At 45.0% G+C, this 14,809-nt stretch overlaps 1 protein-coding gene across 1 annotated transcript in view; it reads right to left on the bottom strand.

Annotated features, from left to right (window-relative positions):
• The window catches only part of Polr2B (RNA polymerase II subunit RpII140), a 60,011-nt gene that overhangs the window by 14,814 nt on the left and 30,388 nt on the right, over positions 1–14,809 (bottom strand). Inside the window, exons 8-11 of the mRNA XM_050180986.3 lie at positions 12,147–12,241; positions 11,941–12,062; positions 6,928–7,146; positions 3,240–3,461 (exon numbers count right to left, since the gene is read on the bottom strand). Coding sequence (XP_050036943.1) covers positions 3,240–3,461; positions 6,928–7,146; positions 11,941–12,062; positions 12,147–12,241 — 658 coding nt within the window. The remainder of the gene's footprint in view (positions 1–3,239; positions 3,462–6,927; positions 7,147–11,940; positions 12,063–12,146; positions 12,242–14,809) is intronic.

The following is a 14,809-nucleotide window of genomic DNA, read 5'->3' on the forward strand; positions in this document are numbered from 1 at the left end:
GACGGTTGCGGTACCGAAGTTCGTATCACCCGGCGTGACGCGGAAAAGTGTTCGGAACATCCGAATTTTGGCCCATTGCACACAATGCTTTTGGGCGGGGGAATTTAACGAATTCGTATCACACCGAAATTCGTATCAGCCGGGTTCGTATCACCGAGATTCTACTGTATGCTGCATAGGATTTGCTGGATTTCGTTGTTTCCCGCACCACGGAAAAAATGCAGAAATCGGCAGGTGATCGCTGACTCCAGGTGTTAGAACCCCTGTGCATATCATTTTTGTAGTTAGTGAAACATAAATCCAAGGCAGTTTTAGTCAACTGTGTCATCCTGGTAGGTACACCCGGCCACAAAATATTACGGACCATGAAATCTGAGAAAAAGCTGAATATCTCGGCAACCCCACAACGCAGCGCAGTATTTGCATTTCAGGCCTCGACTACAATATGCTAACAACATTGTCGTATACAGTTTTACTGGCTACTGCTACAGGCTGCTTTGGAATTAAACGTTTTCTGAGATGCCGTGGTCCGTAAACTTTTGTGGCCGGGTGTACATGATTTGTATTTTCGTAGCCAAAGGAAAGCATTCTGTCAAGAAAATTACGTTTGTTGTTGCTTGGTGACAGCATACCTATGTAAAAATCTGTAACAATTACGCATGTGCCATTTTGTTCACAGTACTCAAGCATTTCATCTATGAAATTCAGGAAATCAGACAGTTTCTGAAGGGGGCCTATATATAGCAACTACTAAAAGGCCTTGACATTTTATCATGACAGATTCAAAGTGAGGATATTACAGTATACTCTTTGACAATATTGCACTTCACGCTGTCATGAACATAAATCGACACTAAGCCACCCCTTTTATTTTCCATGCAGATTGATGCACAATTGTAGTTCGCAAATGGCACAGTATCATGGTAATCAGTAGGCCACGTTTCAGTAAAAGCCAAGAAATCAAACTGGTGATTTAAGTTGCTCAAAAAGAAGTCAACACATTCTGTTTTGTTTTGAAGACTTTGCGCAGTAAGGTGAATCAGTGATAGCTGTTTGTTGTGGCGTGAAGCAAATTTTCTGGAAAACCTCAGCGCCATAGTGGTTTGTTATGTTTGCAAAGAGGACGTAATCACCTCTTGTGATCAGCTATCTTTCATTTTATCGTATTTTTTCTGGGTCCTGCACTGCTGCAATTTTAATCACCTTATCATTCGGGCTGCGGTGCACGAAAAGTTTGCCGTTCTTGTGCCATGAAAAATCGTATTTGTTTTCAACAGCCCTAGTTTTCATTTCCCAGAAAAGCTTCTTATTGCGTGCCGTGAGGTTTTCACTGAAGAATATAGCTAACTTTGCTTTCTTCAGTTCCCCTTTCTTCGCAAGCCATTTTTCTTCAGTCTGACACAATGAAAATCGTATCATCACAGTGTTGGGCTTGTCTCCCTTTCTGTCGTTTCTTGAAGCTAGTCAGTGGGCGGCTTCAATGTCAAGACTCGGAAAGCTGTGGAAGCCTAAGATCAGCTTTACCAGAAAGTTCTCATTTTCGTGATAGGCCAAGCCATTCACTCCCAAGATTTAGGCGCCTGTTGTACTGATCCAGCTCATTCAACTCACGCTGAAGTTTTTCCGTCTTTTTCTTTAGCCCTGGGCCTCAAGCTTCACACCCCGCTTTCTGAGATCTGAGATGTCTGCAGACTGCTGTGTCACCTGAGCAAGAACTGCATCGTATTTACTGGACATAACTTTCATAGTTCCACAATGCTATCGACAGTTGGTTTAATTTGGGACAAAGCGTTAACCTTTGATTTGATGTCCAGTAGCTCAGTTAGCTTGCAATGAATTGCCGCAAGCTCCGAGGTGAACCTCTTTTCTAACATCGCACTCTGCATTTCCGCGGAATTGGCGAAAATGCATCGTTCTTTGCCCCAAGAGCCCAATTGGAGACCCTGGAGGCTAAAGGTGCGAATAATATAGTCTGGTGTTTCCAGCATGCCGAGTAGCTGCCGGCAAAGTTGGATACGTCATGCCGGCAACTTTAAGATTTCTTAAACATGGGCTGCAGCAGCACAGTGTTCAGTTGTTGCCGCAGCGCAAGCGAACAAGCGCACAGCAAGTGAGTGCTTTGTTGTTTGGCGAAGGCGCAACCTCCGTATGCTCGTTTCAGTGAACCCTAACTTAGGTTAGCAAGCTGCTGGCCAGTCAAGCTTTTGGTCCAGCAGCTCTGGCACAAGATGGAGGTGTTCTATTCCCGCACCTACCACGCTAGGCTGTAGAGCATCCAATTTTCACTAACAAAGTGTAACCACACCAAAAGTGAAAGCATAACCAGGCCAAATGTGGATTGCTTCGCGTTACGCTGGACGTGCCTTCGGCTTGTTCACTGCAATGTGCTCTTTCTCCCCGAGTGGAGACGTAACTCATCGAGGCTCCACTCGTTGAACATAGACAACAAGACGCAGAAAATCAGCTTGACTTGGAGAAGAATGCTTTGTATTAAAAGAACATTGCAGGCGCTCAATGGCTTAGTCACAGCATGCAAAGCGGCTAGCAGCATACCAACTCTTGGCTAGCAGATGTGCGGAACCTCTTCGCTGATACATGGGAACGGTAAACAAGCAAGGGAAGCAGACGACGTGGGCGCTGGTTTTGTAGTTAAGTCGTACGTCACTTCTGGCGAGTGGTAATGGCGCTGTTTTTTTTTTCAGTTGTGGTATTAAAAAAACAATACTTTTTGCAAGCGCTTTAGGATGCACCTACTCGCATTTCAAGAGTGAAATTTTCCACAGAGGCTACTGTATGTCTAAATTATCTGAAACTGTACTTTCTTATGCAGCCAAAATTTCATTGCAGTTGGCCTTTAACCTTGTGCAACTAGACCCCGCCACTCACCTAGGAAGCACTGTTTTATTTCAATGGTCCTCCTTACATTCTTAAAAGAAAGCATTCGATGTTCATCAATTTAAAACACTTAGTGCATTAGTAACATGTCTGCCCTTCCGACACGACACATTGAAAACTTATTCCTTGTTTATGGTTTCACTCTGGAGTGAAAAAATTAATAATGTTCCAGTTCAAGCACAAATAATGTTTTGTCTGGTTTATGATTCAGTTCTGGTACAATACCCTGTAACCACTCAAACTGTTCCATGGTGTTGCAAATTTTCAGCAAAAAAATGAATTAAAGATTAGAAAGATTACAGCCATGTCAGTTGACATGCCAGACATGCATATGCTTTCATTACCTCATTTCCTCTTAGGTGGTAGCCATACTCCTGAAGGAGGTTGGAGATCTTCTGCACGTTGACAGAATCATTAAAAGGCGTAGCATCACCAATTTCACCCTTGTTGGCGGAGACCTTGCCTTGCAGGCACTCAATAAGATGGCCAATGGTCATACGAGAAGGGATGGCATGGGGATTAATGATGATATCTGGTGTCAGTCCTTCAGCTGTAAAGGGCATGTCCTGAAACAGAAAGCCAGTCATAAGGCCTTGGAAGCATATTCATATTTTTAGGCCATGTTTTGTAGATTCAGTAGCAATATCAAATAAGTAAAACAGGTGTGACTGACCAATGAAAATGTTGAAAGCTCCATATTAATTTCATGCTAACACAGTTTCCAAGAAATGGCTGAACCTTCATTCTTAATTTGGTCCCAGGTGCCTACACTTTAAACACGACATTGTAATAATAGTGCAACAGACAGCATAAAACCATTATACTATTACACTTGAAACATCAGCACAATGAAGTTCTTTTTCTTTTCTTTTTATGTTTTACATGCCAAAACCACTTTCTGATTAAGATGCACGCCGTAGTGGAGGGCTCCGGAAATTTCGACCACCTGGGGTTCTTTAACGTGCACTTAAATCTAAGTACACAGGCGTTTTCGCATTTCGCCCCCATTGAAATGTGGCCACCATGGCCAGGATTTGATCCCGCGACCTCGTGCTCAGCAGCCCAACACCAAACATAATGAAAGTTGAAGGGGGAACCGAAATACCTCACTACCCTGTCGATCTCAAATGTATCGAACTCAGGTGGAGTTGCAGAATGGTTTAATATACAGTTAAACCTGGATATAACGAAGTTGACAAAAGCTCGCAATTTTTCGTTACATGCAGGTTTTCGTTACATGCAGGTTTCGCGTGAAGGCTCGTACGAATGATGCAGAAACGAAACCAAATAGCTCAATATATCCGTGAAGGTGAACTCACCCTTCAATCATTTATTTTACACTAAAAAAACTGCGTAATTTCCGCTTGCTTCTTCGGCACGAGTGTAGGCACAACACGCCGCTCCAAAGAGGCTAAATCGTGTAGAGCTCCTTCATCGTCGAGCGAGCCGACGAAACGGCGCATAACGTCCATTGCGTTCATCACCTCCTTTGCAGTAGGCACGTCACACGGATCTGCCTCACAAGCACCATCATCACCGCCATCCGGATTTTGCACGCTTTCAGCTACTGCTGCATCAGACATTTCTTCTGTAGTCACGGCGGCGTTGTCGGCAAACAAAAAGTCAGTCAGTTCAACGTCGTCGGGTACACCACCGTTAGTACATAGCTCGTTCCACGCTTCGGCCACATTGGACGGAGTAGAAAGGTCTTCCTCCTCCTTGTCGGCACCAGCCCGTGCGTTTTTGGCTATTCCGGCCTTTAAAAAGCAATTCGCGATAACTTCTGCCCTGACCTCTTGCCAGGAGGCAGCAAGCATCTCGACTGCTTGATAAATGTCGATCTTCATCTCCCGTTCCAGACGGATGTCGAGAAGTATTTTCAGGATTAGTCGGCGCCGGTAACAGCATTTAAAACTGTTAATGACCCCTTTGTCCAGGGGTTGTATTAGGGACGTGCAGTTGGCTGGGAAGTAATGAAGTTCGATGTTCGACAGCTGCAGGCCCTCGACGTGGTGCGCCGAGCAATTGTCCAGCAGTAGGCAAACTTGACGGCCTTGCCGCTTGACGTCCTGGTTAAATTCCTTTAACCACTCAGAAAATATTGGCCGAGTCATCCACGCTTTGGAATTCGCCACATACTTCACGGGCATACGCTTCGTTCCCTTAAAACACCTGGGACGGGCACTTTTGCCGACAACTAGCGGGACTCGCTTGTCTGTGCCGTCGAGGTTGGCACACAGCAGAATCGTTATGCGGAGCTTGCTCTGCTTTCCACCGCGGCAGTCATCGCCTTTTAACGCTAGCGTGCGGCCCGGAAGCATTTGATAAAATAGAGCTGTCTCGTCGGCATTGTAGACATCAGCCGCCTCGAAGCGACTCAGGATTCCAGGCAGCTTGTCAGCCACCCACGAAGCAGCAGCATCGCTGTCTGCGGAGGCAGATTCGCCGCTGATTACTCTTCCGACGACACCGTGCCGGCTCTTAAATCCCTGCAGCTACCCGTTGCTTGCCTTGAAATCGTCATGACCCAAGATACACGCAAAATCCTTTGCCTTCTGTTGCAAGATCGCGCCACTTATGGGTACATTTCTGGCTCGCGTGTCCAAAAACCACGTGAACACTGCCTTGTCCACATCAGTGTATGTGGACAGCTTCAGTCTTTTTTTTCTTCGAGCTTGTTCCCGACTCCACTGCGTTTCTGATGCTGTGTTCCGCACTCAAAATCGTTGATAGTGTGCTCGCTGGAATGCTGAAACGGGTGGCAACGTCCTTCTTCTTCTCGCCCGAGGAGACTGCATTTAAAATTGCGAGTTTGTCTTCAAAAGACAGAACTTTTCGTTTTCTGGCAGTAGAACTCATCACGACCAACCGACGACGCAGTTAGAAGCGGAGACGCACGACTACACGCCGACAGGCAGGCCTAACACCTCCAAAACAAGTCGGACAAACCAGTACCAGAGCACAGTTGACACACGCACAAGTGCAGAACAGGACAACACTCAAGATGGCGAATGCAACGCATCTATAGAGAAAGAAAAAAAAGTGACGGATATCGTTCGTCATCGTCCCTCCCCCTCTCCCTTCCGGCGCCTTGGCAATGAAAGAACCGGCTATCAGCGTTGCTTTTCAAGTGAATTCTTACACATAAGTGTGTCTAAGCCGTTGAAACAAATGAAAATCACAAAATAAGAATGCTTGTCCTCAAATCCATACGAAACAAAATAATTCTGCAAGAGAAATCAGCTGCCGATACCAATGCCACCTGGTGCCACGCTAGACAAGCAAAGCCTGAAAAGACTGCTACGTTAGGCACGGAGCGGCGCTAGTTGCCGCCATCATCATCATCATCGCTAACTTTGCTCGGTCGCGGCAATCCCTGGCGTTCGCGTAGCTGCTGGCTCCTTACAGCATTAATATTCAATAATCTAGAGCATTTCTTCGGCCGAATTTTCCTTAAAAGTGCTAAAAGTAATGACTGATCAGCTTTGGGAGTTCGTTACATCAAGGCTAACCGCCGCAACGCGTTCGTTACATCAAGGTCGAAAATACATGGGCTTCAATGGGGGCAGCGTTGGGGAATTCAAAAACTTCGTTAAATCCAGGAATTCGTTACATATAGGTTCGTTACATCCAGGTTTAACTGTAATGCCTATCTGAAGCTTATCTCTAAACTCCACACGTGTCTGGACATTTTCCCGATATCGTCAAATGCAGGAATCTAGCAATTTGTTACTCCACGGCCACATAGAATTTTACGCTTGATTGCACTTTTCTGGCATAAACTGTTCATGCAGCAAAGAACACAGGCGTGTGCTTCGGGTGAATCATCAACGCCTCGCTCGAGGATAGAGCTTGCACGCTCGGTACCCGACGCTCGATTAACACACCTGCCTGTCGACAGTTTTTGTTTGGCGATAAAACTGCGTTACACTTAGTTCTATTTTCATGGCTGATTAATACAACACTTTAACAGTTGCACATGATGACTGCCATCGTGCCAAAAAAGCACTGAAAAGGCATTTGTAGACCCACCTCTTGCCGATAGGTGATGCCACAAGTGCCTTTCTGGCCGTGCCGGCTGGCAAACTTGTCCCCAATCTGCGGGATGCGGACGGAGCGCACACGAATCTTGCAGAACTTGTAACCTTCTGCGTTCACAGTCAGCATCACCTGGTCCACAATGCCTGTCTCACTGTTTCGCAAGAACGTGCTGGCGTCACGCTTGGTGAATCGCCTGTTGGTGCTCTCCAGCTGAAAAGGAAGTAGCACAGTTTCGTCGGCTGCTGCAGCAATTATTGCTAGATGGCAGGCTTGCATTACAGCGAGATCTCAACGGTTCAATTTTACTTAGTATGTAGCAGTGCCTGAACTGGGAAAGCAAAACTAAGATTTCTGTGAGAAGGAAAAGAGAAGAAAAAAAAGGACAGGTTTGCACGCATGTGTTACAGGTATAACACATAACATAATTACATATAGCTGATATGAAAATACAGAGAAATCTCAATAATTTGAATTTTTGAAAGGATGAAAAATATGTTAGTATGTAGCAGTACCTGAACTAAGAAAGGGAAACTAACTAACTGGTTCTAAGCGAAGGAAACTAACTAGCTCCAAAAGCGCTTACATCATTACACGTCCTCTGAATCTGTGAGCAAAGCTTGGTGTAATTCACCCAATAAGTGTACAATATCGGCGCTGAAACAGAGGTTTGCGAAACCACACTGGCGTCACGCACTACCATTGTGAACACGAAGGCAACGAGACAGCTGAGGCAAGCAATGGACGCGTCACCGCGGGATCAAACATGGCAGCACCCATGGAATTGCCGTGAAAAGGGTCTATAAAAAATAACTGCGCTATCGTGTACCAGAGCGGGGCAGCGCGTCGTCCATATAGCAAAACAATGGGAGAACCGGGGAAGCTTCTGCGATGACGCCACCAGACAGGCACTGCGATCGAACGGTGTACCTAGCATGCGAAATTTAAATACGTTGTGCAAAACGTTCTGCATTTATAAGCTAAAACGCTCTCAAAACACAATGGAAATTATTATAATTAGCAAAACATGAATAACACAATCTGGTAGGATATATCAATAACCCCATATAAGCTGGCACGTTTACAATCACAGATCATGTAGCGTCCCTGATCGTCTGCTCAGTATTTTGCTTGCAAAAGACGAACAAGCACTTGTATGCTCATTCCATTCGGTAAGCACGCATATGTTTTTGTTATCAAATTATTTCGAGACACACGAGGATGAGAAACCCGGAAGGAACACCTGCACTGTGCCTGGTGGGTTGCACAGGATTCCCTTCATAATGCATCAACTAGAAAAGTGGTCACCAGGTTTCAATGACAAAAACATATATATATATAATAGTACCCTGTGACGAATGCAGCCACCATAATTTGGGCATACCGCGCCACAAAATGACCCCAAAGGACAGGAATACAGCCAGTGTTCTCAACATGCCCGATCTGAAGAAGCCCGGAGTTGTTCTGTCGTGCAAGAACCTCAATGCAAAAAAGAGAAGAAAAAAGGAAGGAAAAATAAACTTTTCCAATCCCAGCACTTGCTGTGCACATAAAAACTGTGCGAACACAGCAGGAAAAACCACAGCAAGCAATCAGCGAGCTCCGCAGACAGACATGCATGGCCTCTGCGACAACCGTAACTGCCGATCCTGGAGGCCCTGTGTTGCACCATTACAGCTCTGCTTGACAGAATGATTTCAGGCTGCAGCGACAGATGACGCTGCAGTAGACTGAGTGCTGCTGCACCAGAAGCCATCATCGCAATAAGAGACGTGTTTTCGCCTCCAGATGACGCACTGCCCTGTTCCAGTACACCATAGCTGCACTGTTTCGAACTTCCCCACATCTTTTATACCTTTTTCACCCTCACCGCTAAATAAATCCATTACACCCATAACAATATAAAAATTTTGTTGAAATGAAAATATAGTAGGGACTTCCCTCTCACTGCGATCTGAACACACCGAACTGAACAAGCAAACAGATAGACAAAACTGCCCGAACCAAGCCAGACCTGGACGAAGGAACCGAGTGCCAAAACGGTCAAAGGCCACTATGAAGATGCAATTACGATAGCCACAGCGGCAAAAGCTAAAACAACTCCAGTTGCATTTGGCTTTGAGGGTACTTTGACAAAGATAAAAGCATTTTTGGAAACAATATTATTAATAAAGCGTAATACTGTTTTGGCAAGTTTTCTGTTGCTCATGAGCTGCACATGGTTCACAGGAGGCTATCCCTTTCAGATTGTAAAGAAGCATGGCTGACTCCCCAACTTCAATGGACCCCTGCTAAGATGTAGATACTCCTTTGTCGTGTGTCACCCTGCACGAATGTCTTTCAGGTAGCAGTTGCCTAGTCTAAAGGCCTCTGGAGTGCTCATGTGTCATAGGTATTAAGCTAGAACCTGAAGTTCAGTGTTCGACGGAAGCCCGTCTGGTCGGGACGAAACATGGTTAAAAGGTAAACAAAAACCCGGGGCACTTCACCGACCAAATAAAGATTTAAAAGAAAAGAAGACGTTTCGGCTCCCACACGGGAGCCTTGTTCACAGGTAAAATAAACAAAAGTGCTCGAGCAGCTCGCTTAAATAGTCTAGAACACGTGACGCAGGCAGCGCACATATACTGACGGCAGATTGCCATCGCTCCTGTTCAGAGTGTGTGGCGTAGTCTGGATCATGAGGGACTCAAGATAAAGGCGTCGAGATAGCCCTTTTTCCCTGGCAAGGACACGTGCCTTCCCCCAGTCGATTGCGTGGCCGCTTGAAGTGGCATGCTCAGCCAAGGCACTGGATTTCACATTTTCTTTTTTGACGTCATAATTGTGCTGTTTAAGACGCCTTTCAAAGTCACCAGTTTCGCCAATGTACACGTAGTCGCAATCCGCGCATGGGACAACGTACACAACAACTGGGAATTTCTCTTTTGGTAATTTGTCCTTAACATTGACGAGTGATTGCCGTAGTTTCTGGTTTGGAATGTGTGCCACTTGAACATTGTATGAATGCAGAATACGGCTTAGAGCTTCACTCGTGGACGGGATATAGGGTATTCCTCTGTAACAGCCGAGCCAGGTCCGGTGCATCAATGGGCGATCTCTCGGGTAGAGTGGCATCCGACTCCAGAGCGGTACTGCATACATCCACGGCCAGTTCCGTTGGCACACTAGTAAAAAGCGATTTCACGTCAAAAGAGACCAGGATGTCGTTTTTGTCCAGTACGACGTCACGGACTTTGTCCATCAAGTCGTAGGAATTGCGTATGTGAGTGGCACGTTGTCCGACGAGGGGTGAAATGACACGATGTAAAAATCCTGATAGCTTGTGCAGGGGTGAACGCGTGAAATCTACAATTGGACGCATGGGAATGCCTGGCTTGTGAACCTTGGGGAGGCCATAAAGAGCAGGGGCCGAACCATTATGACAAAGTAATGTAAAATACAGTTCTGTTTATCAAATACGTACTTTACGTTCCAAGAGTGTTTTTACAAACAGGTCCACGGAACGGCTATGGGAGCTTCTATATCGGTAACCGCCGCTAACTTGACAATGGAAGCACTTGAAAGTCGAGCACTCGCTTTGTTCAGCCCTGCTCCGAAGGCATTCTTTCGCTACGTGGACGACTGTTTTTGCATCATTCATAAAGAAGCAGTTCAGTCGTTCACTTCACACCTGAACAGCATGGAAGCAGCGATCCAGTTCACGGTAGAAGAGGAAGTCGACGGCAAGCTTCCGTTCCTTGATATGCTGATTGAAAGAAAGGGGCCTACTTTGTCGTTCGCAGTTTACAGAAAGCCAACTCACACAGGATGCTACATGCATTTTGGCTCCTTGCAACCTGCTTCTCACAAAAGGGCAGTGGTTTCGACGCTTCTACGACGCGCGGAGAAAATCTGCACGAGACAAGAAGACTACGCAGCCGACGTAAGCGTGGTACGGCGGGAACTATCAGCTTGTGGTTACCCGTGCTCTTTCTTGAATGCTGTCGAACGACAAATGGCACGTCCGCAGTTACCCCATGCTGCCTCTAGTCAAAAGCGCGCCGGAATACCCTATATCCCGTCCACGAGTGAAGCTCTAAGCCGTATTCTGCGTTCATACAATGTTCAAGTGGCACACATTCCAAACCAGAAACTACGGCAATCACTCGTCAATGTTAAGGACAAATTACCAAAAGAGAAATTCCCAGGTGTTGTGCACGTTGCCCCATGCGCGGATTGCGACTACGTGTACATTGGCGAAACTGGTGACTTTGAAAGGCGTCTTAAACAGCACAATTATGACGTCAAAAAAGAAAATGTGAAATCCAGTGCCTTGGCTGAGCATGCCACTTCAAGCGGCCACGCAATCGACTGGGAGAAGGCACGTGTCCTTGCCAGGGAAAAAGGGCTATCCCGACACCTTTATCTTGAGTCCCTCATGATCCAGACTACGCCACACACTCTGAACAGGAGCGATGGCAATCTGCCGTCAGTATATGCGCGCTGCCTGCGTCACGTGTTCTAGACTATTTAAGCGAGCTGCTCGAGCACTTTTGTTTATTTTACCTGTGAACAAGGCTCCCGTGTGGGAGCCGAAACGTCTTCTTTTCTTTTAAATCTTTATTTGGTCGGCGAAGTGCCCCGGGTTTTTGTTTACCTTTTAACCAAGCTAGAACCTGCAAGGTACTGTCCCAGGAAAAATCCAACATGTCCAGCATGAACAAGAAGGTGCTAAAGGAACACACAGATCATAAAATGGCTGCTATGCATTTGCATTCCGCAACTTCATATTCTTTAAAGCCATTCTTCAAAAACTGTAATACTTATACTGCCGCATATTGTTTGTTATTAATAATGCAACAAAGTTTAAAACATCAAAACAATTTTTTGTTACTGATGCCATGTCACAGGCACTAAAAAATTTTGTCAAAACTACTTTTCAAGGGAAGCAATCAAGCACCCATTGAAACATGTTCAGTGCTCACAGAATAGGATTCAACCTGCAATTCAAGAAGCTGGCCTTACATCGTCGTCATTTTCTGGCAGGGTGATGGTCTTCCCAATAATGACATCATCTCCAGACACCCTGGTACCAGGTGCTATAATGCCATCGTCGTCCAGCTTGTCGTAAATGGCATTTCGCATGCCTGAAAAGACATTGCAGATGACACCGTGAGTCTAGTGACGCTCACATATATACTGTTGCTTCAGCTGACTTATAAAACACCTACCCTGGCAGGTCTCTCGTGTTGGCTTCTCAAACTGCTCTTCCTGGTCTCCGACCCGCTTGCATTCTGAATCCTTGTATGACCGATAAAACACGGACCTGACAAATAGCAAGCACATTCCATTGCAATGGCTCTACTACATGGTATGCAGTCTGCACTACCAAATGCACGCATAAATACGGGTGCGGTTCATGAAATGAAAACCCCAGCAAGCTCATAGTTTGTTTCACCGATTACCAACAAAAACACATAACAGTGCCTCGGACAATGCTTTCCAAACTCTTGTGATGCGCAAAGAATCACCATCAGCCTATCTTATGCTAATTGTGTGACAAAGGCCCCTTCCAGCCATCCCAAGTGCTACTGTCTTAGATCGGCCAACTATGCCTGCACTTTTCCAAACCTTATTAGTCCATCTAATCCTATGACATCACCGACTCCATTTTCCTTCCCTTGGCACCTACCCCGCTACTTCAAGAAACCACCAGTTCTATGCATTACAGGACCTGCCCAAATCCACCCCTGCCTCCTAATCTCAAATAGTTTATCAGCTAGACCTGTTTGGTCTCTACCACACTTGTATGTAATGAATTTCATGTAATTCCTTGTAACCAATTATATTATTTGGTATTTTTGTAACTGATCGATTACTTTTTTACTTGGTAACTGTAATTCAATTACTTTTTTTCGGTAACCAATTACATATAACCAGTTATTTCATTTGCGAGACAAGCTCTAACAGGCGAAGCAGCTTTGATCACTTAAATTTAGCGGGAACCACAAAGAACACCAGTGGTCACGCCACGCAGCAGCCTTGCGTACGAGCATGTATAGATGGACAAATCTGGTCACTCTGCCAAAGATTTCAACCGGCACTGCTATGGCTCAATGGCAACGGCCACATGAATTGTTGAAGCCAACAAACCAACCATGGGTGATTTTTTTCAGCCTTTCACTGGACCTACCACAAGTGCCTCCTCCAAACCACAGCAACAATGAAGCACTGCCCTTCATAGAGGAAACATCAACACGGCTGAATTCAGTAACCCCATTATTGTGCTCAACATGTCCATATGTTACAACACCACACTTCCCTCCAGTGCAGAAGGAGCAACATTTGGGCGAGTTGGGACTGGTTGAACATCTTGAAGGGGCAGCGCAATAAGATGAAGACAGAAGGCAGGAACACACAGGACAGAACTGCCCTGTGTTCCTGCCTTCTGTCTTCGTCATACTGCGCTGCCCCTTCAAAATGTTTTCCCTCCAGTGCACACATTGAGTGAGTTTTCAGCATGGTTGCCTGGTGTATAGACTATAAAACAATGGAAGATGACCGCCGAAATTTTGAAAAGCAACTGTCAGTGAAGAACGTGTGAAGGGCTACTGAGAACGCAATGAAAGAGCCAGGATAGCTCATTTTATTTACTGTGCTAGTGCGTTATTAATGAAGGTTTGGAGGAAGTTAAAATAAAAGTAATTGACTACATTTCTGTAATTTTTATTTATTTATTTATTTATTTATTTATTATACCCTCAGGGCCAAAGGCATTACAGAGGGGAGTGGGTAATATAGGTTACAAAGACAATAAATACAATACAGTGAATTTTGTTAGAACATAATTTCAACATTCTCCAAAACAAACAAAGGTTGTTAGTGCATCACGAAATCTTTGATTATCCTCAATGGCTGCAATATCGGGAGGGAGGCGGTTCCATTCGACAGATGTCTGGGGAAGGTATGACTGAAAACAAGCTTTAGTTTTGCACTTTTGGATGGCAACCTTGTGCCGATGATCAATGCGATGGGAGATGTATTCCGGTGGGGAAATAAAATCGTCATGTAGCGTGACGTGATGATATACCTTGTGGAATAAAGTGAGGCGACTGATTTTCCGATGAGATTTTAAAGATGGGAGAGAGAGGTTAGTTTTCATGGCTGTGATACTTGCAGTACGGTTGTAATTTGAAAAAATGAAGCGAACGGAGTTATTTTGTATAAGTTTAAGAGAATATATAAGATTTTCATGCCCAGGGTCCCATATAGATGATGCGTATTCAAGTTTAGGTCGTATTAGTGATTTATAGAGTAGGAGTTTTAAGGACGAAGGAGCAGCAGAGAAGTTGCGACGCAAATACCCTAACATGCGATTAGTGTTATTGGTAACATATTCAGTATGGGCGTTCCATGTTAAGTTTTGTGATATATGTACGCCTAGATATTTATATGATGCCACGGAATCAAGAGGAATGCCATTAAGACAATAAGAAGGGGGAGTGTTAGAGCAGCGAGAAACACGCATGAACTTACATTTGTTAATATTTAATTCCATTTTCCAAGTTTTACACCAGTTAGAGACCAAATTAAGATCGGTCTGGAGAGTATTAATGTCGTTGAGGTTACGTATTTCACAGAAAATGACACAGTCGTCAGCAAAAAGGTGGCTGGCAGAAGATAGGGTGGACGGAAGGTCATTAATATAAATTAAGAATAGAAGGGGTCCGAGGACGGATCCTTGTGGTACACCAGATAGTACGTTAGTAAGCGGTGAGGTTGTGCCATTAGTGAAAACAAACTGCCAGCGGTTGAGAAGGAAAGATTGAATCCATCTAAAGACATGTGGATCAAGATTAAGATGACTTAATTTATAAAGCAACAATTGATGGCA

This window comes from Dermacentor andersoni, chromosome 7 (genome assembly GCF_023375885.2).
Source record: "Dermacentor andersoni chromosome 7, qqDerAnde1_hic_scaffold, whole genome shotgun sequence".
NCBI lineage: Eukaryota > Metazoa > Arthropoda > Arachnida > Ixodida > Ixodidae > Dermacentor > Dermacentor andersoni.